This window comes from Macaca nemestrina, chromosome 12 (genome assembly GCF_043159975.1).
Source record: "Macaca nemestrina isolate mMacNem1 chromosome 12, mMacNem.hap1, whole genome shotgun sequence".
NCBI lineage: Eukaryota > Metazoa > Chordata > Mammalia > Primates > Cercopithecidae > Macaca > Macaca nemestrina.
In genome coordinates this window covers 8,751,292-8,775,143 of record NC_092136.1, presented here as the reverse complement: position 1 = coordinate 8,775,143, position 23,852 = coordinate 8,751,292, and the positions used below count along the sequence as shown (strand labels likewise).

General features: G+C 59.8%; 1 protein-coding gene across 6 annotated transcripts; it reads left to right on the top strand.

Moving 5' to 3' along the window:
* The first annotated feature begins 296 nt into the window (after positions 1-296).
* On the top strand, positions 297-23,454 carry LOC105469581 (pecanex 3). Of its 6 annotated transcripts, none has more exons than XM_071074274.1 (35): positions 297-2,454; positions 2,812-2,999; positions 3,234-3,333; positions 3,456-3,495; positions 3,597-3,692; positions 3,926-5,053; positions 5,523-5,643; positions 5,740-5,915; positions 6,322-6,412; positions 6,808-6,943; positions 8,185-8,345; positions 9,463-9,616; positions 9,901-9,933; positions 10,171-10,342; positions 10,447-10,557; positions 10,899-10,990; positions 11,148-11,257; positions 11,415-11,520; positions 11,637-11,729; positions 11,889-12,039; positions 12,890-13,034; positions 13,364-13,541; positions 14,548-14,656; positions 14,773-14,902; positions 15,311-15,369; positions 15,470-15,685; positions 16,299-16,552; positions 20,138-20,368; positions 20,550-20,653; positions 20,983-21,130; positions 21,230-21,460; positions 21,542-21,816; positions 22,187-22,320; positions 22,404-22,702; positions 22,779-23,454. In XM_071074274.1, the coding sequence occupies exons 1-35, from the start codon at positions 2,302-2,304 to the stop codon at positions 22,977-22,979; spliced, it is 6,126 nt and encodes a 2,041-aa protein (XP_070930375.1). In that variant the 5' UTR covers positions 297-2,301; the 3' UTR covers positions 22,980-23,454. The 6 variants fall into 6 exon arrangements, with proteins under 6 accessions (XP_070930375.1, XP_011719131.1, XP_011719130.1 ...); XM_011720829.3 differs by having other exon boundaries at positions 5,737-5,915; XM_011720828.3 differs by having other exon boundaries at positions 5,520-5,643.
* The last annotated feature ends 398 nt before the right edge of the window (positions 23,455-23,852 follow it).

Genomic DNA, 23,852 nt, shown 5'->3' with positions numbered 1-23,852 from the left:
TTGGAGGGGCCCGAGCTTCCCTCGGTCCTGGAGCAGTCCTGGGAGCCTGGCTCCGGCCCCCGCCAAGCGTAAGGTGGGGCCTCCAGGGGCAGCGCCTCAACTCCGGTTGGGTCTTTTTGCGCGGGGGTGGAGGGAGCGTCCACAGTTGGGCCCAGACTGCCTGTTCCTGTCCCCGGCTCCTTTGGTCCCGACGGCTCCGACCCCGCTCCCTTCTTCCTCCTCCCTTTGTACTTTGGCCTCGGGGGCGGGAGGCAGAGGTGGAGGGTGGAGTTTCACTTTTTTCCGCTCTTCTCCCTCCTGCAGGAAACAGCATCAGATGACGCGGGCGGCCTGCACCGCTCCCCTCCCAGAGGCTCCAGCAGGGGAGTTCCCGGGTAGGCGGGCCAGGAGAGGCAGAGGAGGGAAAGGGCAGAACCAGATTCCCCATCACAGCAGGCTTTGAGATATAGAAAGACAAGCCTCCAGCTGCGTGCTCTGCTGGCCAGGGTGCAGGTTGGTCTCTGCTAAGGATGGGCCATCTCTGTCCTCTGCATCCGCACTGGCGTCAGCAAAACGGGGTTACAGAACCACACTTGGGAAGGGGGTGAACCCAAGTCTGGTGTTGGCTGCGAAGTTGTGGGACTGTGCGATCCATCCATTCTGAGCCTCATTATTTTCTTTCTTTCTTTCTTTTTTCTTTTTTTGAGACGGAGTCCTTTCTCTGTCACCCAGGCTGGTATGCAATGGCGCAGTCTAAGCTCACTGCAACCTCTGCCTCCCGGGTTCAAGCGATTCTCCTGCCTCAGCCTCCCGAGTAGCTGGGACTACCGGCGCGTGGCACCACGGCCGGCTAATTTTTGTATTTTTGGTAGAGACGGGTTTCACCACGTTGACCATGCTGGTCTCAAACCCCTGACCTCGTGATCCGCCCGCCTCGACCTCCCAAAGTGCTGGGATTACAGGCGTGAGCCACCGCGCCCGGCCATTCTTTTCATATATGATATGAGTACAAGAAAGCTCTGCCTCGCAGAGCTAGTGGGATGGGGTGGGGAAGACTGGAGGACAGACGGAACTGGCTGCACCTCAAGCTCTTGGAGTGGATTGTCTAAGGTTCTGCTCTTCTCCTCACCTGGGAAACAATCCGCTTCTTCATATCCCTTCCCCATTGGCAGAATCCTGAGACTTGTCCAGAACTTTGCCCACGATTGGATTCAGAATAGCTGAGTCGCCCTCAGAACCTCTGGATAGGGCTGCCCCAATTGCTTTAAGCCTGTCACTTTAAGAAAGACGACGCTATCCTTTTTCGACTATTCCTGCCTGTTCCGGAAGGTTGTTCTCTACACCCTAGGTCTGAGCTCTGACCCGGAAGTAGACGCCGCTGGGCGACGAGAAACGATCAGGACGTAGGAGGTCCAGCATTAAAGGGGGCGGACCGAGAGGGGCGTGCTTCGGTAGTGCAGAACACTCGCTGCAACTAGGGGATTCCACGCCTCCATCTTTTCCCCGTCTCCTGTAACTCATTGGAAGAGCTGTGCGCCAATTACTTTGCCGTTACCCAATGGCTACTCAACTGTCTCTTTGGTTCCGCCCAGTCGCCTACCCTGGGTTGGCGACGCCTGGGTGTACGCATGCGCCCAAACGCTTTTACGCATGTACTTGCTTTAGTTCTGGACTCTGCGCACGCCCAAATGGCACCCCTCGCGTCCTACCGCGCCACCACCTCTCTGCGCTTGCGCATTCATGCCGTCAAGTTTTCCTTTTCCGGGTCTCAATTGGAACCGTTGGGCGCATGCGCCACTGCAGGCTGGCGGCTCGCGGCTCCTTCTTCCGGCCTCCTCCTTAGGCCGGCACCGGCAGAAGCCGGGCGAGCGCGGAGCCCCAAGCGAGTGACCTGCGACCCCGGAAGTGGACCCCAGATCCTGGGGTTCTCCCTGGTCCGGAGACTAGAGAGCTGTCGCCTGCACCCCGGGAGCATCCACCCCACGCCCACCTCTGGATGCCGCCGACGGGTGCCCGGCCCGTGCCCCGCGCCTGCCTGACGGCTCGGCCCCTCGGAGCACTTCTGGGCCACGAGTGGGGACGCGGACCCCGCCCCTGATGCAGCCCCACCCCCGCGTCTGGGCCTTGCACCGCTGACTGTCCCGGTCGGCCCCGCCCCCTGCCCGCACCCTCGCGCGGCCGAGCCCCCCTCCCCCGCTGGGGGAGGCCATGGCGTGAGCGTGAGGCCGGGCCCCGGGGCCCTCAGGCGCCAGACGGGGCATGGGCCGGGGGCCGCCCCCATGAGGGTCCCGGGAGTGGGGCGCGCGCAGCAGCGGCGGGGCCATGGGGTCGCAGGTGTTGCAGATCCTGCGCCAGGGGGTGTGGGCCTCGCTCACCGGCGGTTGGTTCTTCGACCCGCACCAGAGCACCTTCTCCAACTGCTTCCACCTCTATGTCTGGATCTTCCTGCTCATCTTTCCCTTCTTGCTGTACATGGTGAGACGCCACGGCCACCTGTAACTCCAGCCGGGAGAGGGAGGGCAGCCTGGCAGGGATTCGGGGCCGTGCCCTGGGCTCTGGGACGTGGAGAGAGAGGAATCACTGCAGAGTTTGGGTCTGCGTGGAAGAGGCCAAAGTCTACCTTTCTTGGATCGAGTGACCTTGAACCCCACACTTAATCTTACCCAGCTAAACAGAAGACAGAGCTCGTGGCCAAGGGCTGTGTAGTGGTTGTGTGCAGAGGTGATGAAGTTTTCTAGTGAGTCTGTGAATCCTAGCTATGACGACGATGGCAGCTACGTCCTGTAGTGGCAAGGCTTTGTGAAAAGAGACCTGGTTTACTTTCATCTTCAGGTCCTGCCTCCCAGCTTGATGGTGGCCGGCGTGTACTGCCTCGTGGTGGCTGTCATCTTTGCTGCCATCAAGACCGTCAACTATCGGCTGCATGCCATGTTTGACCAGGGCGAGATCGTGGAGAAGCGCAGCTCTACCATGGGGGAGCTGGAGGAAGAGCCTGCCCAGGGGGACAGCAATCCGCCCAGGTGGGTGGGGTAGGGACTGTGCTGGGGATTGAGGGGTTTTGGTGCCTGGGCCTGAACCTTGCAGGGTGGAGTAGGGACTTAGGGAACATTGGCTCTCTGAGTGAATGTGAGCACTTGTCTTGTGTTAGCCTAGGAATTGTAAAGTGACTTCTAAAGAAGAAGCAGTGACAAAGATGGAAGTAGCATACACAGAGGAGAGGTTAGCTCAAAGCTGCTGTTCTTTTTCACTGCCAGGGACCCCGGAGTGGAGATGACAGTGTTCCGGAAAGTCAGTTCCACACCCCCAGTGCGCTGCAGCTCCCAGCACTCTGTGTTTGGCTTCAACCAGGTCTCGGTGAGTGGGCCTGGACTTCAGCTTGTCCTGCTGTTCCTCCGCGAGCCAGTCCCTACTGTGGGTGCGTCCTGAGCCTACTTCTTGCCTTGTTTGCTCCTTCACGCCTCTCTCTGTCTACTCAGGAGCTGCTGCCCCGAATGGAGGACTCTGGGCCCCTGAGAGGTAGGTGGCTGCTCTTTAGGGTTGGAGCATAGTGTTGTGGAACAGGGGCTGGCATGCTGTGCCAGGGGGTCCTGCTGACACCTCTGGGGCCGTGGTTGCAGACATCAAGGAGCTGGTGCGGGAGCAGGGCAGCAACAATGTGATCGTGACCTCTGCCGACCGAGAGATGCTGAAGCTCAGCTCGCAGGAGAAACTGAGTGCGTGGGCCTTATGGGGCTGAGGCTTGTGGGCTAGACCAGCTGTTTTGTCATTGAATCCCCTCAACTTTGGCTCCATCCTGGGTCTCCTCTGTATTCCTCTGTGGGACCTCCCCAGTGTGCTGCTGTGGCTGGGCTCTCAGGAAAAGTACAGGGCATAAGAGCCCCCTTACCACCAGTTCCTTTTGCAGAAAACTCTTTTTCTCGTTTTCTGTCTCCCGTTCTTCTGGCAGTTGGAGACCTTCCCCAGACGCCTCCAGGGGCTGTCCCAGACCCCTCTCTTCCCAGTACAGACTCTTCAGAGCCTTCTCCTCTGGCTGGAGATGGAGCGCCCTGGAGTGGGAGCAGCATGGCTGACACTCCCATGAGCCCCCTCCTGAAGGGGAGCCTCAGCCAGGAGCTGAGCAAGAGCTTCCTGACCCTGACCCGGCCTGACCGGGCCCTGGTGAGGACCAGCAGTCGACGGGAGCAACGCAGGGGGGCAGGTGGCTATCAGCCCCTTGACCGGCGGGGCTCAGGGGAGCCCACGCCCCAGAAAGCGGGCTCCTCAGACTCTTGCTTCAGCGGCACTGATAGGGAGACATTGAGCAGCTTCAAGAGTGAGAAGACCAACTCCACCCATCTGGACAGCCCCCCAGGGGGGCCAGCCCCTGAGGGCAGCGACACAGACCCACCCTCTGAGGCTGAGCTGCCCGCCTCGCCAGACGCCGGAGTCCCCTCAGATGACACGCTGCGTTCCTTTGACACGGTCATTGGAGCAGGGACACCACCGGGCCTGGCTGAGCCGCTCCTGGTTGTGCGGCCCAAGGACTTGGCCCTGCTACGGCCTAGCAAACAGCAGCCACCCCTGCGAAGACACTCTCCACCTGGCCGTGCCCCTCGACGGCCCCTGCTTGAAGGTGGGGCCTTCTTTGAGGATGAAGACACCAGCGAGGGCAGTGAACTGAGTCCGGCCTCCAGTCTCCGATCGCAGCGCCGCTACAGTACTGACAGCTCCTCTTCTACTTCCTGCTACTCCCCTGAGAGCTCCCGGGGTGCAGCAGGGGGACCCCGGAAGCGGAGGGCCCCCCATGGGGCTGAGGAGGGAACTGCTGTGCCCCCCAAGCGGCCATATGGGACCCAGCGGACGCCTAGTACCGCCAGCGCTAAAACACATGCCCGAGTGCTGAGCATGGATGGGGCTGGGGGTGATGTTCTGAGGCCCCCACTGGCTGGCTCCAAGGCCGAGCTGGAGGCCCAGGTTGGGGTGGAGCAGGCTGCTGGTGAGCCTGCTGTGCTGCCTGCTGAGGCCCGAAGGGGACCTGCTGCCAACCAGCCCGGCTGGCGGGGGGAGCTGCAGGAGGAAGGTGCCGTTGGGGGAGGTGAGTACTGGCTCTAGAGGCGGGCTGGGGGACGTGAGTTACGGGCTTGGGTTTGGGCAAAGGGCAGGTAAGAGCGGACCTGGTCAGTGTTAGCTCAGCCTCTGTCGTAGGCAGCAGATGGATGTGGGCCTGGTGATGATTGACATTGTCTGCCAAATCTCGTAGACATGGGTTCAGCCACCTGCCTTCGCATCCTTGGTTAGCACCTGAGTCTTTGTCCCCTGAGGACTCTCATCATCCACACTCATCCTCCCAGCACCAGTGGGGTGGGGCAGGGCAGATCAGTGTCATCCTTGTTTGCAAGTAAGGAAACTGAGCAAGGGGCTATGTGACCTGGCTGGGCCCCAGAGCTGGGGCGTGGTTGTACCAGGCTTTTAGCTTCCTGGTGGAGCACCATCTCCAGCCTTACTCCCCCAGCCCTGTCTGAGCATCTGTCACTTACGCTTGGGGACCTCTCTCTGGGCAGCAGCTGAGGAGACTGGCAGGCGGGACCGCTCAAGCAGTGTGAGGCGGACCCAGGCCATTCGGAGACGCCACAATGCAGGCAGCAACCCCACCCCTCCAGCCTCCGTCATGGGCTCGCCTCCCAGGTGAGCACCCTGCCGGCTGGGCCGAGGGGCACCAGGGGCCGGGGAGGGCCCACGAGCTCTAACTGGCGCTGACCTGGGGCTGACCCTCTCCAGCAGCCTGCAGGAGGCTCAGCGGGGCCGGGCTGCCTCTCATTCCCGGGCGCTGACGCTGCCCTCTGCGCTGCATTTCGCCTCTTCACTGTTGCTCACCCGGGCCGGTGCCAATGTGCATGAGGCCTGCACCTTTGATGACACCTCTGAGGGTGCTGTGCACTATTTCTACGATGAGAGCGGTGAGCCTTCCCCAAGCCCGTTGGCCCGGTGCCTCCCCGCCCTCCCCCAACAACCTGAGTCCTCCCAGCAGTGGTGCTTCCTCAGCCCTGTGGCAGGTACTCTGCTAATTCTGCCAGACATCATCCTTGCAGCCTCTCTGAGGCACGGTGTCTCTGTCATCTTTTTCTCTGATGATGAGGAAATGGAGGCTCAGCCTGCAGTACAGGGGAGATCTAAGGCCAGGGCAGGTGATTGCTGCGCCCAGGCTCTTGACCTGTAGGCCCTTTCCTGTCCAGAGGCTGGGCTGCCCGCTCAGAGGACACAGCATAGGGTTCTGCCTCATTTGATGGGTCTGGTGCCCACATGAGCCGGGCCTTGGTGCTCCTGTCTCTGCCACGCTGCATCATCTCCCATACCCTGCCCCAGGTGTGCGGCGTTCCTACACCTTTGGTTTGGCTGGAGGCGGCTACGAGAACCCTGTAGGGCAGCAAGGGGAGCAGGCAGCTAATGGAGTCTGGTGAGTTCCCAAGCCTGGCCTCCCAGGCCATTGTCTTGGTGGCCTGCATCTCTGGGCAGTTCCCTGAGCCTGGAGTTAGCTCTCTTCCTGCTGGGTTGGCAGAGGCAGCTCAGACCTGCAGGGGGAGGATGGGGAGCAGCAAAGGACAGACCTCCTCGGGTCCCTGGCTCCATGACACTCCAGGCAGGAAGTTTCTAGGAAGCTCAGGGCACAGCCTCAACACTCGGGCCAGGGCCTGGGAGGGAGGCACTTCTGCCACCTGACCCCAGCACTTTTGTCCCTTGGGTCCTGGTTGGTCTCGGCACAGACTGCCCCACGTGCCTGGCCTTGACTTTGACCCCACCCAGCCCCAGGGCTTGCCTATCATGGGATCCTGATGGCTGCTGTTCTCACAGGGACCGACACTCACATTCCTCCAGCTTCCACTCAGCTGATGTCCCTGAGGCCACAGGCGGCCTGAACCTGCTGCAGCCGAGGCCTGTGGTTCTGCAGGGCATGCAGGTGCGCCGGGTGCCCCTGGAGATCCCGGAGGTGAGGAGCGGCCGGGGAAGGGCCGTGCCAGTGGGGCATGATGGGGTGGGCAGATCACTGAGTCTGGCCTGTATAGAGAGCTTGCCCAGGTGCCCCAGGAGGAATGGGCTGTGCTGAGTGAGGGCTCCAGGGACCCTACTCTATCTGTCCTGACCTTTGATGCTGGCAGAGGCTCTGAGTCTGAATAGCTAGAGAAGTCAATTATTTGTTTATTCTATGAATACCTCTGGAGTATATTCCTAACTCTGGAGGGGCCCACGGTAAACAGGTGCTATGGGTGTTGATGATACTTGTGGAAGTGGCGGTGTTTTGTTGGCAAACAGGGACCCCGTGGCGACTCTGCTGCCCTGCGTGCACTGTGCACATGTGGATGCTGGAGTGCTCTCTGTTAACGTTTTTTGTCTCAGTATAGTCATAAACAGTGTTCTCTGTTGCTCTTAAGAACATCACAATTTGGACAGTAAATTTATGTGCTTAATGTATGAACACCAGAAGTGCTAAGAATGCATAAAACACCATTTTAGAGTTTAAGAAATGATTATGAAAGCGCACCCGGCACCTGACCCTCAAGGCCACAGATAGGTTGAGCAGCCCGCAGAAGCTCCCATCTGTTCCCTCTGGTTCATTTCTTCCTCGTAACCATGTCAAGTGGAATCGTGGCCGGCGGCCGCCTCCAGAGGGAAGGGCTATGCGCCTCTGGCTCTCTGTTTTATCCTTGGAGCCCAGTGCAGGGCCGGGCCCATAGCTGGGGCCCCACAAGTGCTTGTTGAGTGAAGGATACAACAAATGAGAAAGGTCAAGTCATGTGCCCAGGGCCTCAGGGCTGGCGTTGGCACCTAGGCCTGTCCTCAAGGCTGAGCTCTGTATGCACTCTTGGATGGGGTAGTCAGAGTGACAGTAACAGGCCCTGTCTGGGAGGAGGGTAGCATTTGTGCCAGGTCCCAAAGGACAAGTGGGTTTCCTTGAACTTCAGAAGAGGTGGGAGAGTCTGCCTGACTGGGGAAGACAGGCATGGGAACTGGTGACTCTAGGCAGCCCCTGCAGCCATCGGGCCACATCCTGGAAAGCTGGAGAGAGGAGGAGCCCTTTGGGATGAAGGGTTCGGGTGGAGTCTGGGGCCGCTAGATGGGGGCCTTTATGTGCTGATGGAAATGGTCAGCCAGGCTGGTGTGCTGAAGGGGGGTAACAGTAGACGGTGTGTGGGGTGGCGGGGCTGACGGCCGCGGCTGTGGGGACTGCAGTTTGACCTGCTGGACCAGGACTCCCTGCACGAATCCCAGGAGCAGACACTGATGGAGGAAGCGCCACCCCGGGCCCAGCATAGCTATAAGTACTGGCTTCTCCCTGGCCGCTGGACCTCTGTGCGCTACGAGCGGCTTGCCCTGCTGGCTCTGCTGGACCGGTGAGTGTGCTGCAGCCTTGGCCCCCAATTATTGGAAAGCCCCTGGACCTTGGCTCCCCAGACTCTCTACCTGTGGAGGAAGGCAGGCAGCAGAGAGCCTGACTTGGGGGAAGCTGAGGGCGTGTTGTTGGCTGGAGTCTGTAGTGGTGGTTCCTATGGTTCATTTGTGGTGTAGAGGGGTGGCCAAGTGGGTGGTGCTGTAGTAAATCTGTCTATTCCAAAGTCCTGCTAAAAAAAACTCTTTTTTTGAGACGGAGTCTCTTTCTGTTGCCCAGACTGGAATGCAGTGGCATGACCTTGGCTCACTGCAAGCTCCGCCTCCCGGGTTCACGCCATTCTCCTGCCTTAGCCTCCCAAGTAGCTGGGACTACAGGCACCCACTACCAAGCCTGGCTAAATTTTTTTTTTTTTTTAAAGTAGAGGTGGGGTTTCACAGTGTTAGCCAGGATGGTCTCAATCTCCTGACCTCGTGATCCACCTGCGTCTGCCTCCCAAAGTGCTGGGATTACAGGCGTGAGACCCCACTCCCAGCCGTCCTATTCACTTTTTTGTATTAGCTTCTGTTGATTTGAAAATCGAGTGCTGTAACCTAGAAAAGCTCACAGACCAGTTATCTCACCTTTCCCATTTCTCAGAGGGGACACCGAGTCCCAGAAAATCTGATAGAAAAGTCAGATGACTTGCCCATTGTAGAGAACTTGGGCCTAGAGCCCATGTGGCTTCCCATCCATTTGGGTTTCTCTAGATAGAGCGACTGGGTGCTGGTCCCATGTGCATAGCGTTGCACGCCCGAGATAGCATGCACGATGTAGCCGCGTGCAGTTAACTCAGCCTCAGCTGGGGATGGGGGAATCCCGGGAGTGATGGCACCCTGAGCTCTCAGCCCTCGATGTCCAGAGTGGGCAAAGATTGGGAAGGAGAGAGCAATACAATGGTCTCTGGAACAGGTGCTGCCAGGCCGCATCCTCAAAGTTATAGGTGTTTGCGTCGTCAGAGTACAAGGGTCTGGCATGGGCAGGGTCCCAGAGCTGGGCCTTTAGGGCAAGGTCCCTCTCCCCCACTGCCCCACTGGAAGGTGAGGCCGGACGGGCATGCCCTGACTTGGCTGTCCCTGCAGGACGCGGGGAGTGCTGGAGAACATCTTCGGCGTGGGCTTGAGCAGCCTTGTGGCCTTCCTGGGCTACCTGCTGCTGCTCAAGGGCTTCTTCACCGACATCTGGGTCTTCCAGTTCTGCCTGGTCATCGCCTCCTGCCAGTACTCCCTGCTGAAGGTCAGGCTGGGCTCCTTGTGTTTCCTTCCGCACCCAGCTTTTCCCCGAGATTGCCCTTCCTACCACTTCAGTTTTAAGGGGTATAAGCTAAAAGGTAGATAATTTGCCTAAGATTCCCTAGAGCTGGCCAGCTCTTTTACAAGCAAGAAAACTGAGGCCAGGACAGTTCGGGGGCCTGACCTGGTCACTCATAACTGCCTAGTGGTGGAGCTGAACAGGTCCGGGGCCTCTGACCATCCCGTGGGCATCGGCTCTAGTTGCCAACGTAGCCCTGTCTCTTCCAGAGCGTCCAGCCTGATGCGGCGTCCCCCATGCACGTGAGTACCCATGGAGCAGCGCCTCTGGCCAGGAGGCCCCGGGAGGGGCTGAGACCAGGTGGGGAGGAGGGTAGGGCATGGAGGGCTGGGGCTCCCTCGTCCCTCACCTCCATCGCCCCCACCTGGCCAGGCTCTCTAGCTTGGACCCAGGGCCAGGCCTGGGGCCCTTGAGTGTGTGCATGTGCCAGAGGCGTGGCTAGTGGGGGAGACCCAGCTCCTCATGCGCTGACCCCTCAGGGCCACAACTGGGTGATCGCGTACAGCCGGCCTGTCTACTTCTGCATCTGCTGTCTGCTCATCTGGCTGCTGGACGCCCTGGGCTCAGCTCAGCCCTTCCCACCTGTCTCCCTCTATGGCCTCACGCTTTTCTCCGCCTCCTTCTTCTTCTGTGCCCGAGACGTGGCCACTGGTGAGGCTGGGGCAGGGATGAGGTGGCCCAGGAGAGAGAGTCCCCGAGGGTGGGCCGCGGGAAGCCAGCAGGCTGACCGGGCCTTCGTGTCCCCTCCCTACCAGTGTTCACCCTGTGCTTCCCCTTCGTCTTCCTCCTGGGCCTCCTGCCCCAGGTCAACACCTGCCTCATGTACCTGCTGGAGCAAATAGATATGCACGGCTTCGGGGGCACAGGTATGATGCCCACAGGTGGCTCCGGGGTGGGGTCTGTGCGGAGGCCCCGGAGGGCCCTCCGATTGGGTCCTTGGCTCCACCCTTGCGGAACCTTCTTCCGCATCTGTACTGCAGACTCAGGGTTTCCGCCCTCTCCTCTCTCCTTCCCTCCCCAGGCAAGTGGTTTAAATCTGAGAATCTTGGAAGCTCTGAAGGCCCCTTGGGGCTTGGAGCAACAGAGAACAGTGGACTGGGGGTGCCGTTCCAGGGAGGCCAGCCTCTGGGAGTTGAGGGAAGTGGGGCTCGGGTTGCGGTGGGTGCCTGCAGGTGAGAGCTGGGCTGTACTTCTCCCTTCCGCACAGCCGCCACCAGCCCGCTCACGGCCGTCTTCAGCCTCTCCCGCAGCCTGCTGGCCGCTGCCCTGCTCTACGGCTTCTGCCTTGGGGCCATCAAGGTAGGGGTGGCTTTCGAGGTGGGGGCATGCTGCAGTGCGTAGGGATGGTTGGGGCGGAGCTGTGAACTGGGCTCAGCAGTGGCTTCTCACATGGGGGCAGCCCGGACTCCATGCTTACCTCACCTCCCCTGATCAGCAGCATGGATTCTCTCCCCAGACTCCGTGGCCAGAGCAGCACGTCCCTGTCCTCTTCTCAGTCTTCTGTGGCCTCCTGGTGGCGCTGTCCTACCACCTGAGCCGGCAGAGCAGCGACCCCACCGTGCTCTGGTGGGTTCCCGCACGCGCCTGTGCTCGCGCTGGTGTGTGTACTCCGGGTCGTGTGTTTGTGTCTGCACAGTAGGGGTTTGTGGTCTGTGCATGTGCCTGTGACTGGGGCCGGGGAAGAAGGGGCGTCCTCCTCCTGACTCTTCTTCCTCACCCCCAGGTCTCTGATCCGGAGCAAGCTCTTCCCCGAGCTGGAGGAGCGCAGCTTGGAGACAGCCCGGGCCGAGCCCCCGGACCCCTTGCCGGACAAGATGCGCCAGTCAGTGGTGAGGGGGCGGGGGGTGGGGTTCTGTGGGGAGGTGGTGACAAGTTCTGGGGGTACTGGGAGGGGCATGTCCAACCTGGGCTGCTGGGCAGCTGAGTGTCTCTCCTGGCCCTGCAGCGTGAGGTCTTGCACTCCGACCTGGTGATGTGTGTGGTTATCGCCGTGCTCACCTTCGCCATCAGTGCCAGCACCGTCTTTATTGCCCTGAAGGTTTGTGTGGCATGGGCCGCTGCTGCCTCTCACTGTCTTGGTGGGAGCCTGCTCGATCTGAGCACCCTGGGCAGCCCCTCCCCGGCTTGTGCCAGGTGGCCCTCTGTGGCCCCTTGGTCTGCTCCCGTCGGCTGAGCCTCTGGCCTCTCCCTCCTGCAGTCGGTGCTGGGTTTCGTGTTGTACGCACTGGCTGGGGCCGTGGGCTTCTTCACACATTACTTGCTGCCACAACTCCGCAAACAGCTGCCCTGGTTCTGCCTGTCACAGCCCGTGCTGAAGCCGCTGGAGTACAGCCAGTATGAAGTGCGTGGTGAGTTCCCGCCCCTGATGGTCAGGCCTGGGCAGTGGTTCAGGCTGCAACCTGGCTGGTGAGAGCTGTGGTCCTCTCAGCTCAGGAGTGCCAGCAGGGGGCACTCACTGCCCACACTACCCTTTCTGCACCCTCCCTGCCCTCTCTGTCCGTGTTGCCCTGCTGCGCTCTCCACCTACTCTCCTCCCCGTGCCCTGCTGTGCCCTTCCCTTGCCTGCGTTGCCCTGGTCCTGCTCTCCTTGCTGTCTGTGAGGAGATGGAAGAATTAGAACCCCAAGGCCCTGAAGGGATCTCTTGTCCAGAATTAAACGCTGGTCATCAATGGACCAGAGCTGCCTGGAGCACATTTTTACTGGGCTGCGTAACATTTTTTAAAAAATCCTGGAGCCTGTATTTTAGCATCTTGATCTGAGATATGAAGATCCACGTTTCTTGAGTTTTTCTTAAACGACAGAAGATTCTGCCTCCCGGACTAGCATCCGTCTGTGGCTACAACCAGCCTGAACCGAGGGATCTGCCCTTTAGAAGGGCCCAGCTCACGGGCTCACCGTGCAATCAGGCCCTAGCCAGCCTGCTGTACGTGGGCGTTTGCGATTTCATCATTGGCCTTGTTTTTGCAGACAGCAAAGCAGGGCAGAGCACCCACCATAAAGCAAGCCTCGATGTGCTAAGTGGCATGTGGAGCCCTTTCCCTGCTGAGGCTCGTTGCTCTCTGAGCTGCCACAGATCAGCCCTCCCCCCAGAGTCTCTGAGGACTCAGGACAGCACAGCCTGCCCTCCTAGGGAAGGACTTCCACAGGGAAGGTGGGCGTGTGGAAGCCAGGTACTGAGTCCTGGCCTCTGCACACAGGTGCCGCCCAGGTGATGTGGTTTGAGAAGCTGTATGCTGGCCTGCAGTGCGTAGAGAAGTACCTCATCTACCCAGCCGTGGTGCTCAACGCCCTCACGGTGGATGCCCACACAGTCGTCAGCCACCCGGACAAGTACTGCCTCTAGTGAGGACCACCCCACCCTCAACGATCCCATCACCCACTTTCCCTTTTGATCCATGGGGAAACTGAGGCCTAAGAGGAAATGAGTCACGTCTAAGGTTGCTCAGCAAGCTAAAGCAGGAGAAGTGTTGCCTCTTCAAAAGCAAATGTGTTCCCACCACTTCCTTTGGAAGAGAAGGGACTAAGAGTCACGGGTCCAAAAGAGCAGGGGTCAACCCGGCAGAGCAGAGGCCACGGGTTGCTCTCCGGCCAGAGTAGGCAAGGGATGGGACACCTATACCCACTGCCCCTGGTCCCCTACCAAGCACCTGATGCCTGCCCCTCACCCACAGCTGCCGGGCGCTGCTGATGACCGTGGCTGGGCTGAAGCTGCTGCGCTCAGCCTTCTGTTGCCCTCCGCAGCAGTACCTGACGTTGGCCTTCACTGTCCTGCTCTTCCACTTCGACTACCCGCGCCTCTCCCAGGGCTTTCTGCTTGACTACTTCCTCATGTCCCTGCTTTGCAGCAAGGTGAGCTGGTGGCTGTGGCCCAGACGCCAGGCTGCCCAATGGGAGCAGAGCCAACTTCTGCCTGGGTGGGAAGAGAATTTCCTGAGGGCCTGTGGCCACCGCTCTATCAGCCCCATGGGCCTTTGCAGCAGCTTCTCAAGGAAGGGGTTACTTCCACCCTCTACAGAGAGGAAGCTGAGGCTGAAGGAGGTTGAGGGACTTGCCTCAGGTTTTCAGAGAATTGGCGGGCAGCCAGGATGTGAACCCAGGCCTGTCTGACCCCACGACCACCTCCTCAGAAATGGTTAGGGTAATCAGGACCTGGCCTTACCCTCTGGATGCAAACCTCTGAGTTCTGCACCCCTTTGCCACCCTGGATCCAGAGCAGTCAGAGCTGAGTTTCGGAAGCTCCTAGTGCCTTGGCGTGTACAGGTGCTCTGCTGGCTGTGACATTGCCAGGGCTTGAGGGGCTCTTTGAACTAAGGACCATTCTCCTGCACTGTACTGGAGGCCAAAGGCCTCCTGTACTCTACTGGAGAAAAAGGCAGGCCTGAGCCTTTTTCTCCCTGACGTGAACATTCTGTTCTTGTTTTCTGGCCTGGCCCAGGATGGTGGGCATCCACACTGCGTACCCTCTGAGGGCAGGGCCTGTGGCTCTCCTCGACTTTCAGTACTATAGTCCAGCTTCAGCCTCACCAGTGACTTAGTGGCATGACCTGAGGAGGTCATTTACCTTCTGTATCTTCTCTGAACTTCAACTTTCCCATCTGTGAAATGGGGCCAGCAATAGGAATAAGAAGCTCACAGGGTACTTGTGTGAACTAAATGGCCACTGCCCTCTTAGAGCTCAGGCAGGGGTTGCTAATGGTGTCAGGTGCCTTGAGCCATGTCCAGAGCACAAGGGCTGGTAGTGATCTTGAGCTTGGCCCCAGTGGGATGACCCAAGCCTCTGAATGGGGCCTGGCATCCAGGGGCTTCCATGAATGACCCTGCATGTCTTTTTTCTTTTCCCTGTTGGCCCTGCCAGCTGTGGGACCTGCTGTACAAGCTGCGTTTCGTGCTGACCTACATCGCGCCCTGGCAGATCACCTGGGGCTCGGCTTTCCACGCCTTTGCCCAGCCCTTTGCCGTGCCACGCATCCGGCCTGTGTTTGGGTGGGGTTGTGCAGGGAGGGCTGTGGCCTGGGGACAGTGAGGGGTGGTGGGGGGCTGGGAGGTCCTATTGCCCGCTGCCTCCTTGACTGTAGCTCAGACTCGGCCATGCTGTTCGTCCAGGCCCTGCTCTCGGGGCTCTTCTCCACACCTCTCAACCCGCTGCTGGGCAGCGCCGTCTTCATCATGTCCTACGCGCGGCCCCTCAAGTTCTGGGAGCGTGACTACAAGTGAGTCTCACAGGAGGCGGGAGCACGCCCAGCAGGACAGGAAGGGAGGGGTGTGGAGCCCAGGCTGGAGGCCACCCACAGAGGGGCCCACAGCAGGTATGGGAGGGCTTGGGCACAGTGGGGACACTTGAGGTGGTGGATCTGATGCGGGCAGAGCCTGCACCAGGCTAAGGCCTCGGGCTCACAGCTTGGGGATGGTGGGGTCTGGGGCTGAGCCCAGCCTCCCTGCTTCCTGGCTGTGTGTCCTGCGTGAGTCCTTTCATGTCCCTGAGCCTCAGTCTCCTCATCTGCCTGCATAACGGGGCTGTCCTGGATGGCGTTGGCCTTGTGGCACAGGGAGAGCATGAGCAGGGTGCACCCTGTCTTCACCTTCTCGGCCAACCGCCTTGTTGCTCTCTCTCTGAACAGCACTAAACGTGTGGATCATTCCAACACGCGCCTGGTCACACAGCTGGACCGGAACCCTGGTGTGTACCCAGCCATCCAAGGAGCTTTAGGGCAGGGCCTCCCTGGGGAGGGAGCCTCGCTAACTTGTCACGTTGTCCGTTTGCCTGTCCTGGGTCCTAGGCGCTGATGACAACAACCTCAACTCCATCTTCTACGAGCACCTGGCGCGTTCGCTGCAGCACACGCTGTGTGGGGACCTGGCGCTGGGCCGCTGGGGCAACTACGGCCCTGGCGACTGCTTCGTCCTGGCCTCCGACTACCTCAACGCCCTGGTGCACCTCATCGAGGTTGGCAATGGCCTCGTCACCTTCCAGCTGCGTGGCCTTGAGTTCCGGGGTGAGCCGCAGGACCAGGCTCGGGTGGGCAGGCACGGCTCGGGCCTGACATGGGAGCTGTGTTCAATAGCACATGCGAGTGAGGTCCAGTCCAGCTCTGCCCAGGCTGGCAGGTGGCCTCGGGCAAGGCACTCCTCCTCCCTGGGCCGCGTTTCCCAGTCTGAGCAACGAGGTGGCAGGGTCTCTTGGCCAAGCCCTGTGCCTGCCCCAGCTTTAGGTCCCAGTGGCTCTACAGGTCACTGCAGTAAGGGCCTGGGCCTGGAGGTCTGAGTTCTCATGCCCAGCCTGCTCTGTGGTCTCAGGCTTGGCCCACGGATTGGGCGCCATGAGCGAGCCAGCTCCTTCCTCTCAGGAAGACGTGTGTTGAATGCCCGAAGAGTGCAGAGGGGCCAGACCCAGTGTCCCTGCTCCCTCCTGCCCTGCCCTTGGATGCTGGGAGTTGGAAGGGGACAGGCAGGCGCTCCTTTGTGAATGTTGGCATCCAATAAGGTTGACTCCCCTGGCGTCCGGGGGGGAATGGCAACAGGCCTCTGATGCCATGTTGGTCACTCTCCCAGGACGGGGCAGGTAGGGATTGTTCTTGCGGCTCCTGACTGCACACCCCTCCCCCACAGGCACTTACTGCCAGCAGCGTGAGGTGGAGGCCATCACCGAGGGTGTGGAGGAGGACGAGGGCTGTTGCTGCTGCGAACCCGGCCACCTGCCACGGGTCCTGTCCTTCAATGCCGCCTTCGGGCAGCGCTGGCTGGCCTGGGAGGTGACAGCCAGCAAGTACGTGCTGGAGGGCTATAGCATCAGCGACAACAACGCCGCCTCCATGCTGCAGGTTTTCGACCTCCGCAAGATCCTCATCACCTACTACGTCAAGGTATGGCGGGCAGGCGCGGCCGGGCAGCAGGGCCCCTGCTGGTGAGCACTCGCTGACCAGAGACCCCAGTACCCCTTTCTGGGTTGTTGGGAACCTGTTTTGTCCAAGGGAAGCCAAGGCCTCAGAGTTTAAGTGTCCCCTGAGGTGCCATTGCCAGACCTCAGGTTACAGGGGCTTCTATGCCCATATGGCTCTGATAGGTTCCCAGGCAAGGAAGGCTTGCTTTGGGCAGTGAGTATGGGGCAGGTGGGCATTTGCAGAGGCCAGCCTTTGAAACCACCTGCCCCTGCCCCCAGCTCACCCAGCACAGAGCAGTGGTAGAGCTAGCAGTTGTCGCGTTAATGATCGTCGTGGGAGCGGCTGCCTGAGCCGTAGCATTTGCCTTGGGTGGGCGCTATGCTGGACATCTCTCCTGAGCTGGGTAGAGTCCCCCTACTCTTTGAGAGGGGCCCTGCTGTCTCACAGATGTGGAAGTTGGCTTGCAGAGGTTCCAGAATCTGAAGAAAGTGGCCAAGCCAGGCTTTGAACCCAGGCCAGCCCTCTGAGCCACAGAGCTTTCCTGCCTCAGCCTGAGGGCTCTGAGCCAGGCCTGAGGATCTTGAGCTACCTCTTGGGGATGGTGGGAGTTGCTGAGGCAATGTGGGGTGCATAAGGAGCCCTGGAATGGGGGTTCTGATCAGCCTGGAATGTTTCTTCCCTGTGTGCCTCAGCTTACCCCTTGAGAAGTGGGGGTTATTGCAGTTCTCTGAGACGGCAGAAATGTTGAGGCTTGCCCAGGCGTGGTGGCTCATGCCTGTAATCTCAGCACTTTGGGAGGCCGAGGCAGGTGGATCTCTTGAGGTCAAGAGTTTGAGACTAGCCTGTCTAGTGTGGCGAAACCCCATCTCTGCTAAAAATACAAAAAAATTAGGTGTGTGTGATGGTGGGTGCCTGTAATCTCAGCTACTCAGGAGGCTGAGACAGAAGAATCGCTTGAACCTGGGAAGCAGAGGTTGCAGTGAGCCAAGATCGTGCTACTATACTCCAGCCTGGGCGACAGAGCAAGACTGTCTAAAAAAAAAAAAAAAGAAAAGAAAAAAAGAAAATTTGAGGCTTGTGGTGCCCAGAATAAGGGTACTGGGAGTGGGGTCGCCTGCTGGTCACAGTCCAGGCTCCCACATGCCTTCTTAGGATCTGCCTTGGCACTCCCTATGTTGGGCTCGGGGGGTGGCCTATTGGGGCCCAGGTGAGCCTGCCACCTGCCACCTAGGTTCTCTCTGCAGCAGTTTCATGCGCTGATGGCTGGCCTTCTCTAAAGGACATCCTGTCTACACCACGTATCAGAGGAGCTGTCATTTCTTTGTCATTCCTTCTGCCCTCCCAGCCACTCCTAGGCAAGGATTTGTGAGACCAACCCCCTTTCATCAAGAAGGAGGCTGTGTCTAGAGAGGGACATTCCCAGTCCCAGGTCACCCAGAGGTGATGGCCCAGTCTACCTTCCGGTCCCATCTTGAGAGAGGTGCCCTTGCCCAGGTTGCCCCGCTGTGCCTGCCAGGCCAGGGCCAGCAGGTTGAGATGCGCCCGGCCAGGTCTCTTGTCCCATGGGGAAGCTGACTTGCCACATCTAAGGCTGCCTCAAAGGCTGGCAGAATTTAAGTCTGGGGGAAATGCTTGGAGGACCTCGGGTGGCTCCGCTGAGGATGTGGACTGAGGGTGAAACTTGGAAGGACAAGTCAGGGCTGCCGGGGATGGGGCGGGGGGAGGCAGGTGTGCTGGAGAGCTTGGTGCATTTGGGGAAGTGTCACAGCTGCAGGGATAGGTCCTTTCCAGCCTTCGAGGTTGGCCAGTCGGGGCAGAGCCCCTCCTGTTAGCTTTGCCCTTCTCGTGGGAGTCACTGGGCTCTCAGACCTGCTCCTGCAGCTGGGAAAGACCACAAGAGTCGGAAAAGGCACCATGGCTTGAGGCTGCACGGAGTCCGGGCAGTGCTTCCCGGAAAGCACCTTGGGCAGAGCCCAGCTTGCAGTGAGCACTCACGGGCGGAGCCGCTGCTAGTATTGCCCCCGTCTTCAGTTTCCTCCCGAGATGACTGTGAGTGTGTCAGAGAAAAGGATGGCGCTGGTGAAGGTTAACCAAGCACCTGAGCACCTGATATGTGCCAGGCCAGCTCCTCCCCCTGTACTCGAAACTTTTCTTTTTTCTTTCTTTTTTTTTTTTTTTTTTTTTGTTGAAACAAGGTCTCATTCTGTTGTCCAGGCTGGAGTGCAGTGGCGCCATCTGGGCTCACTGCAATGTCCACCTCCCACGTTCAAGCAATCCTCCCATCTCAACCTCCCAGGTAGCTGGGATTACAGGCGTGCACCACCACGTCTGGCTAACGTTTGTATTTTTTGTAGAGATGGGGTTTTGCCATGTTGTCCAGTCTGGTCTTGAACTCCTGGGTTCAAGCGATCCTCCCACCTCCGCCTCCCGAAGTGCTGGGATTACCGGTGTGAGCCACCCTGCCTGGCCAAAGCTTTTCTTTTCTGGGTCTTTTTAGCAGCTCTGGTAAAAAGCTGGATTGTAGAGGCAAGCTGTGGGCAAGAAGGTCAGTCTGGAGCAGGTCTGCCCTGGCAAAGGGCCTGCCCCATTATCTCCGTCTCAGGGTGGCACATGGAATCTTTGTCACCTCACTGGCTGCCCTGCCGGCCTTAACCTGCCCATCCATCCTGGCCATGCCAGCTACCTGCCTTTCAAAGCTCCTGTACATTTGCCCAAACCCCTGCTTATAACCAACAGGGCCTTTTAACAAGAGGTCCAGGAGCCCCCAGCTTTGGGTACCAGGTGTGCCCGTGGCTTCTTTCTGAGGCGAGGCCTGATGTCTGTCATGCTTCAGCTGCCTAAAGGGATCTGTGACCCAGGCGCTCTGAGGTAGGCCCAATACTACAGCCTGCCCTTCCGGCCCCGAGATCTGGATCCCACAATGTCATGATGGGGAAGGTCTGGTGTTCAGATTGCAGTTCAGTCTGTCCTGCCCGCTTTGCTCCCCGCCCCCGGCCCATGTGACGTTTGGATGCTCCTTCGCTCGGGGTTCTGTTTGTGCAGGAACACCAGCCCCTGCTGTTGCCCCGCCCACAGGCTGCACCGGCACTGAAGGTTCACCTGAGGGCCTCAGCCCAGGGTCGAGGCCGGCCCGAGGCGGGTGGGGGACAGGGTTCAGGGCAGGTGGGGCCATTCCCACCTTGATGACTTGGAAGCTGAGGTGGTAAAGGTTGAGCATGATGATCTTGTTCTCAGGGGCTGCCATCTGTCTGAGCCTCATATTTCTCATATAAACGGCATATTCTGGTCAGAGGCAGGCAGATGCTTCCTGTGAGTGCTGGCTCCAGCACAGGACTTACCACTCTGTAAGTGGGTGCTTCCTGGTGACTTTGTTGCTCCTCCTCCCTGGCTTAGGGGAAGGAGCCAACTTGCCTAGTTGCTCTTGAGAGCTGAGACGGCTTTAGGAGCGGGGCATCCCAGAAAGCAGACTTCAGCTCAGTCTTGGGGAAGAGCCTCTGAACCTCCATGCTTTCTTCTCCAGTGGCCAGGGCTGGGACCCCGGCCTGACGCCTGCCCCTCCTCTCCCAGAGCATCATCTACTATGTGAGCCGCTCACCAAAGCTGGAGGCGTGGCTCAGCCACGAGGGCATCGCGGCAGCCCTGAGGCCTGTGCGGGCGCCCGGCTATGCCGACTCGGATCCCACCTTCTCTCTGAGTGTGGATGAGGACTATGACCTCCGCCTGTCTGGCCTCTCGCTGCCCTCCTTCTGCGCAGTGCACCTCGAGTGGATCCAGTACTGTGCCTCCCGGCGCAGCCAGGTCAGGCTCCACTACCTGAGGCTGCCACCTGGGGCTGTGGGACCTGGGCTTCCCTGCCTCCCTTCTCCCTATTTGGTTTCCTCTCACTCTGAGCCTCCCTTGGCCTGGGCCCCAGCCCCCACTCCAAGTTCCCTGTCCCAGGTCTGAGCTGGGCTCTGGGACGGGGGTCCTTATGCCACAGCCCGTGGACCAGGATTGGAACTCCCCGCTGGTCACGCTGTGTTTTGGCCTATGTGTGCTGGGCCGCCGGGCCCTGGGGACAGCCTCTCACAGCATGTCTGCAAGGTGAGTGCTCGGGTGTCCCACTGGGCCTACTGCCGTCCCCACCCCACCTCTTCCACGAAGAGCCCTGTGGTCTCTGGCCGCAGTGGCCACAGAAACTGCAGTGGCCCTTCCTATTGGGGTACCTCTTCTCCCATGGGCAGGGCACTTCCGGGTCATGACCTTGCCTGCTCCTCAGTGCTCTGTGAGAGACATGGGCAGAGATTGGCCTGTCAAGATGGGGAAACTGAGGCCCAGCGTGAGGAAAGGCCTCTGCTTGGATCACTCTGAAGCCTTACCCCTGGGTCTTCGACACCCCTCTCTTTCCCCTCCCTGTTCTTCCTCTCACTTAGCCTGGAGCCCTTCCTCTACGGCCTGCACGCCCTGTTCAAGGGGGATTTTCGCATCACCTCCCCACGCGACGAGTGGGTCTTTGCCGACATGGACCTGCTTCACCGCGTTGTGGCGCCTGGGGTTCGCATGGCCCTCAAGCTTCACCAGGTGGGGGAGGGGTGTGCCCAGCAGCATGGGCAGGTGGGGAATGAAGCCTGTCTCCAGGGCAGGGGCCACTGACCCCAGTCCCCCTGTCCTCCCTACCAGGACCACTTCACGTCCCCAGATGAATATGAGGAGCCAGCAGCCCTATACGATGCCATTGCGGCCAACGAGGAGCGGCTGGTCATCTCACATGAGGGTGACCCGGCATGGCGCAGCGCCATCCTCAGCAACACGCCCTCCCTGCTGGCGCTGCGCCACGTCCTGGACGATGCCTCTGATGAGTACAAGATCATCATGCTCAACCGGCGCCACCTCAGCTTCCGAGTCATCAAGGTTAGGCCGGCCCCACCTGCCCTAAGCCCTGCCCCCAAAACCCCTTGGGCCAGTCTCCTGACCCTGGCATGTGGCTCTCAGGTGAACCGGGAGTGCGTGCGCGGCCTGTGGGCCGGGCAGCAGCAGGAGCTGGTGTTCCTGCGCAACCGCAACCCTGAGCGTGGCAGCATCCAGAATGCCAAGCAGGCGCTTCGCAACATGATCAACTCCTCCTGTGACCAGCCGCTGGGCTACCCCATCTACGTGTCGCCTCTCACCACCTCTCTGGCTGGCAGCCACCCCCAGCTACGGGCGCTGTGGGGTGGCCCCATCAGCCTGGGTGCCATTGCCCGCTGGCTCCTGCGCAGCTGGGAGAGGTGAGGCCTCGGGAAGGTGTGACATGTGGCACGGGAGGAAGCTGAGGTGCAGTACCTCTCTCCTGGGTCTCAGAGGGAGGACGTGCTGGAGCCAGGGCTTGAATCCCGAGAGATGACCCCCTCCCAGAGCTGACCTGCCCCTCCTAGATGTCACCTTACCCCCAGAGCTAACAGTGGCCTTTAGCCGTCAAGCACTGTTGACAACGCACCCTCAAAAGACTCTGCAAAGTAGGTGGCAGCTTCTTAGAGGGGAGGATCCTGGGGCTCAGAGGTATTAGATGACTTGTCCTGGGGCTGAAGATTCATGCTTGTGAGGACTCTGGCCTCAGCCATGTCCCTCCTGATCCTTTTTCTACCTCCCCACCCCCAGGCTTCACAAGGGCTGTGGTGCCGGCTGCAATAGTGGCGGGAACGTGGATGATTCAGACTGTAGCGGGGGCGGTGGCCTGACCTCCCTCAGCAATAACCCTCCCATGGCACACCCCACGCCTGAGAACACGGCAGGTGAGCAGGCGAGGCTGGGCTGAACCCGTGGGTGAGAAGTGCAGCCCAGCTGAGGTCTCTGCTGTCTTATCTGTCTCCTACAGGCAATGGTGACCAACCCCTCCCACCAGGCCCTGGCTGGGGGCCGCGGCCCTCCCTGAGTGGCTCTGGTGATGGGCGGCCCCCACCTCTGCTGCAGTGGCCTCCCCCTCGGCTCCCTGGACCACCCCCTGCATCGCCTACCCCCACAGAGGGTCCCCGGACCTCACGGCCCCCTGGTCCTGGTCTCCTCAGTTCTGAGGGCCCCAGTGGGAAGTGGAGCCTGGGGGGCCGGAAGGGGCTAGGAGGATCTGATGGGGAGCCAGCCTCAGGTAGCCCCAAAGGAGGTACCCCCAAATCTCAGGTAAGGCACCTGTGGGAGGGGTGGGTCGCAGAAGGCTAAGGCCTGCTCATCTGCCAACCTCTCTCCCCTCCCCCAGGCGCCTCTAGACCTCAGCCTCAGCCTCAGCCCGGATGTCAGCACTGAGGCCTCACCCCCCAGAGCTGCCCAGGACATTCCTTGCTTGGACAGCAGTGCCCCTGAGAGTGGCACACCTACAGGTGCCCCGGGCGACTGGCCTGCCCCTGTCGAGGAGCGTGAGAGCCCGGCTGCCCAGCCCCTGCTGGAACACCAGTACTGAGCTACGTGGCGCCCACTGGACCTCCTCCTAGGACTCAGTAACGGACCTGCTCTGCTGCCTCTCTGCTGGACCACAGAACTGAGTGGCTTTGGCCTCCATGTCTGAACCCTGACCTCTGGCTGCCTTGGCCAGAGTACCAAAACTGAATGACCCAGACCTCTGACCTTGACCCCTGATCTCTCTCATCCCCAGTCCAGGGCCTGGGCTCCCCAGATGGAGGCAGTCAGCCTCCCAGCCAGACCCTAAGAGCCAAACCATGGGCTGGTCCCTCTTGGAGCCCGTGGTCAGGACCACCTCAGCCCCTGGGCCTGCACTGACTGCAGGGGTGGCCCCCTTGGCCTGGACCTGGGGCCTGAAGTGTGGGAAGGGTGGTTTCTTTATTTCCTTTTTTTTTTTTTTTGGTTCTTTTTTTTTTTTTTTTTTTTTTTTTTGTGCTTCGGAGACATCAGAATTAATAACACTATTTTTGATTTTGGTTGGCAGTTTCTTTTTCTACCTGGGAATGGGTACATGATAGTATGGGTGGCCACGTTGGGATGGACAAGCACACAGAGGGGTGAAGGATGTGGGGCTGAAGTCTGGTAGATATCAAGGGCAGACCAAGGTGGGGTTCAGGTAGAACCGGGTCCTCTTCCCTGCAGGACTGCTCCCTTTTCAAGCCTTCATCTGAAGGGTAGTGTCTGCCACCATATGGTCAGAGACTTCCAGGTCTGGTGGCTCCTACATTTATCAGGCTTGTCCTTGGCAAAAGCCTTTCTCTGGACCTCAGTTGCTCCAAGGCGTAAAGAGATGACACCTGTCTAAGGTGTTTTATGAATAAATGAGAGCGCACTAATGGAACAGTTGCCCAGGGCCCAGTGCTTAGCAAGTGCT

Coding starts and splice junctions, on each gene's coding strand:
- LOC105469581 (XM_011720827.3), top strand. CDS start 2,302: ATGGGGTCGCAGGTGTTGCAGATCCTGCGCCAGGGGGTGTGGGCCTCG. Junction 11,521..11,636: donor ACAAGATGCGCCAGTCAGTG/GTGAGGGGGCGG, acceptor CTGGCCCTGCAG/CGTGAGGTCTTGCACTCCGA. Junction 11,730..11,888: donor CCGTCTTTATTGCCCTGAAG/GTTTGTGTGGCA, acceptor TCCCTCCTGCAG/TCGGTGCTGGGTTTCGTGTT.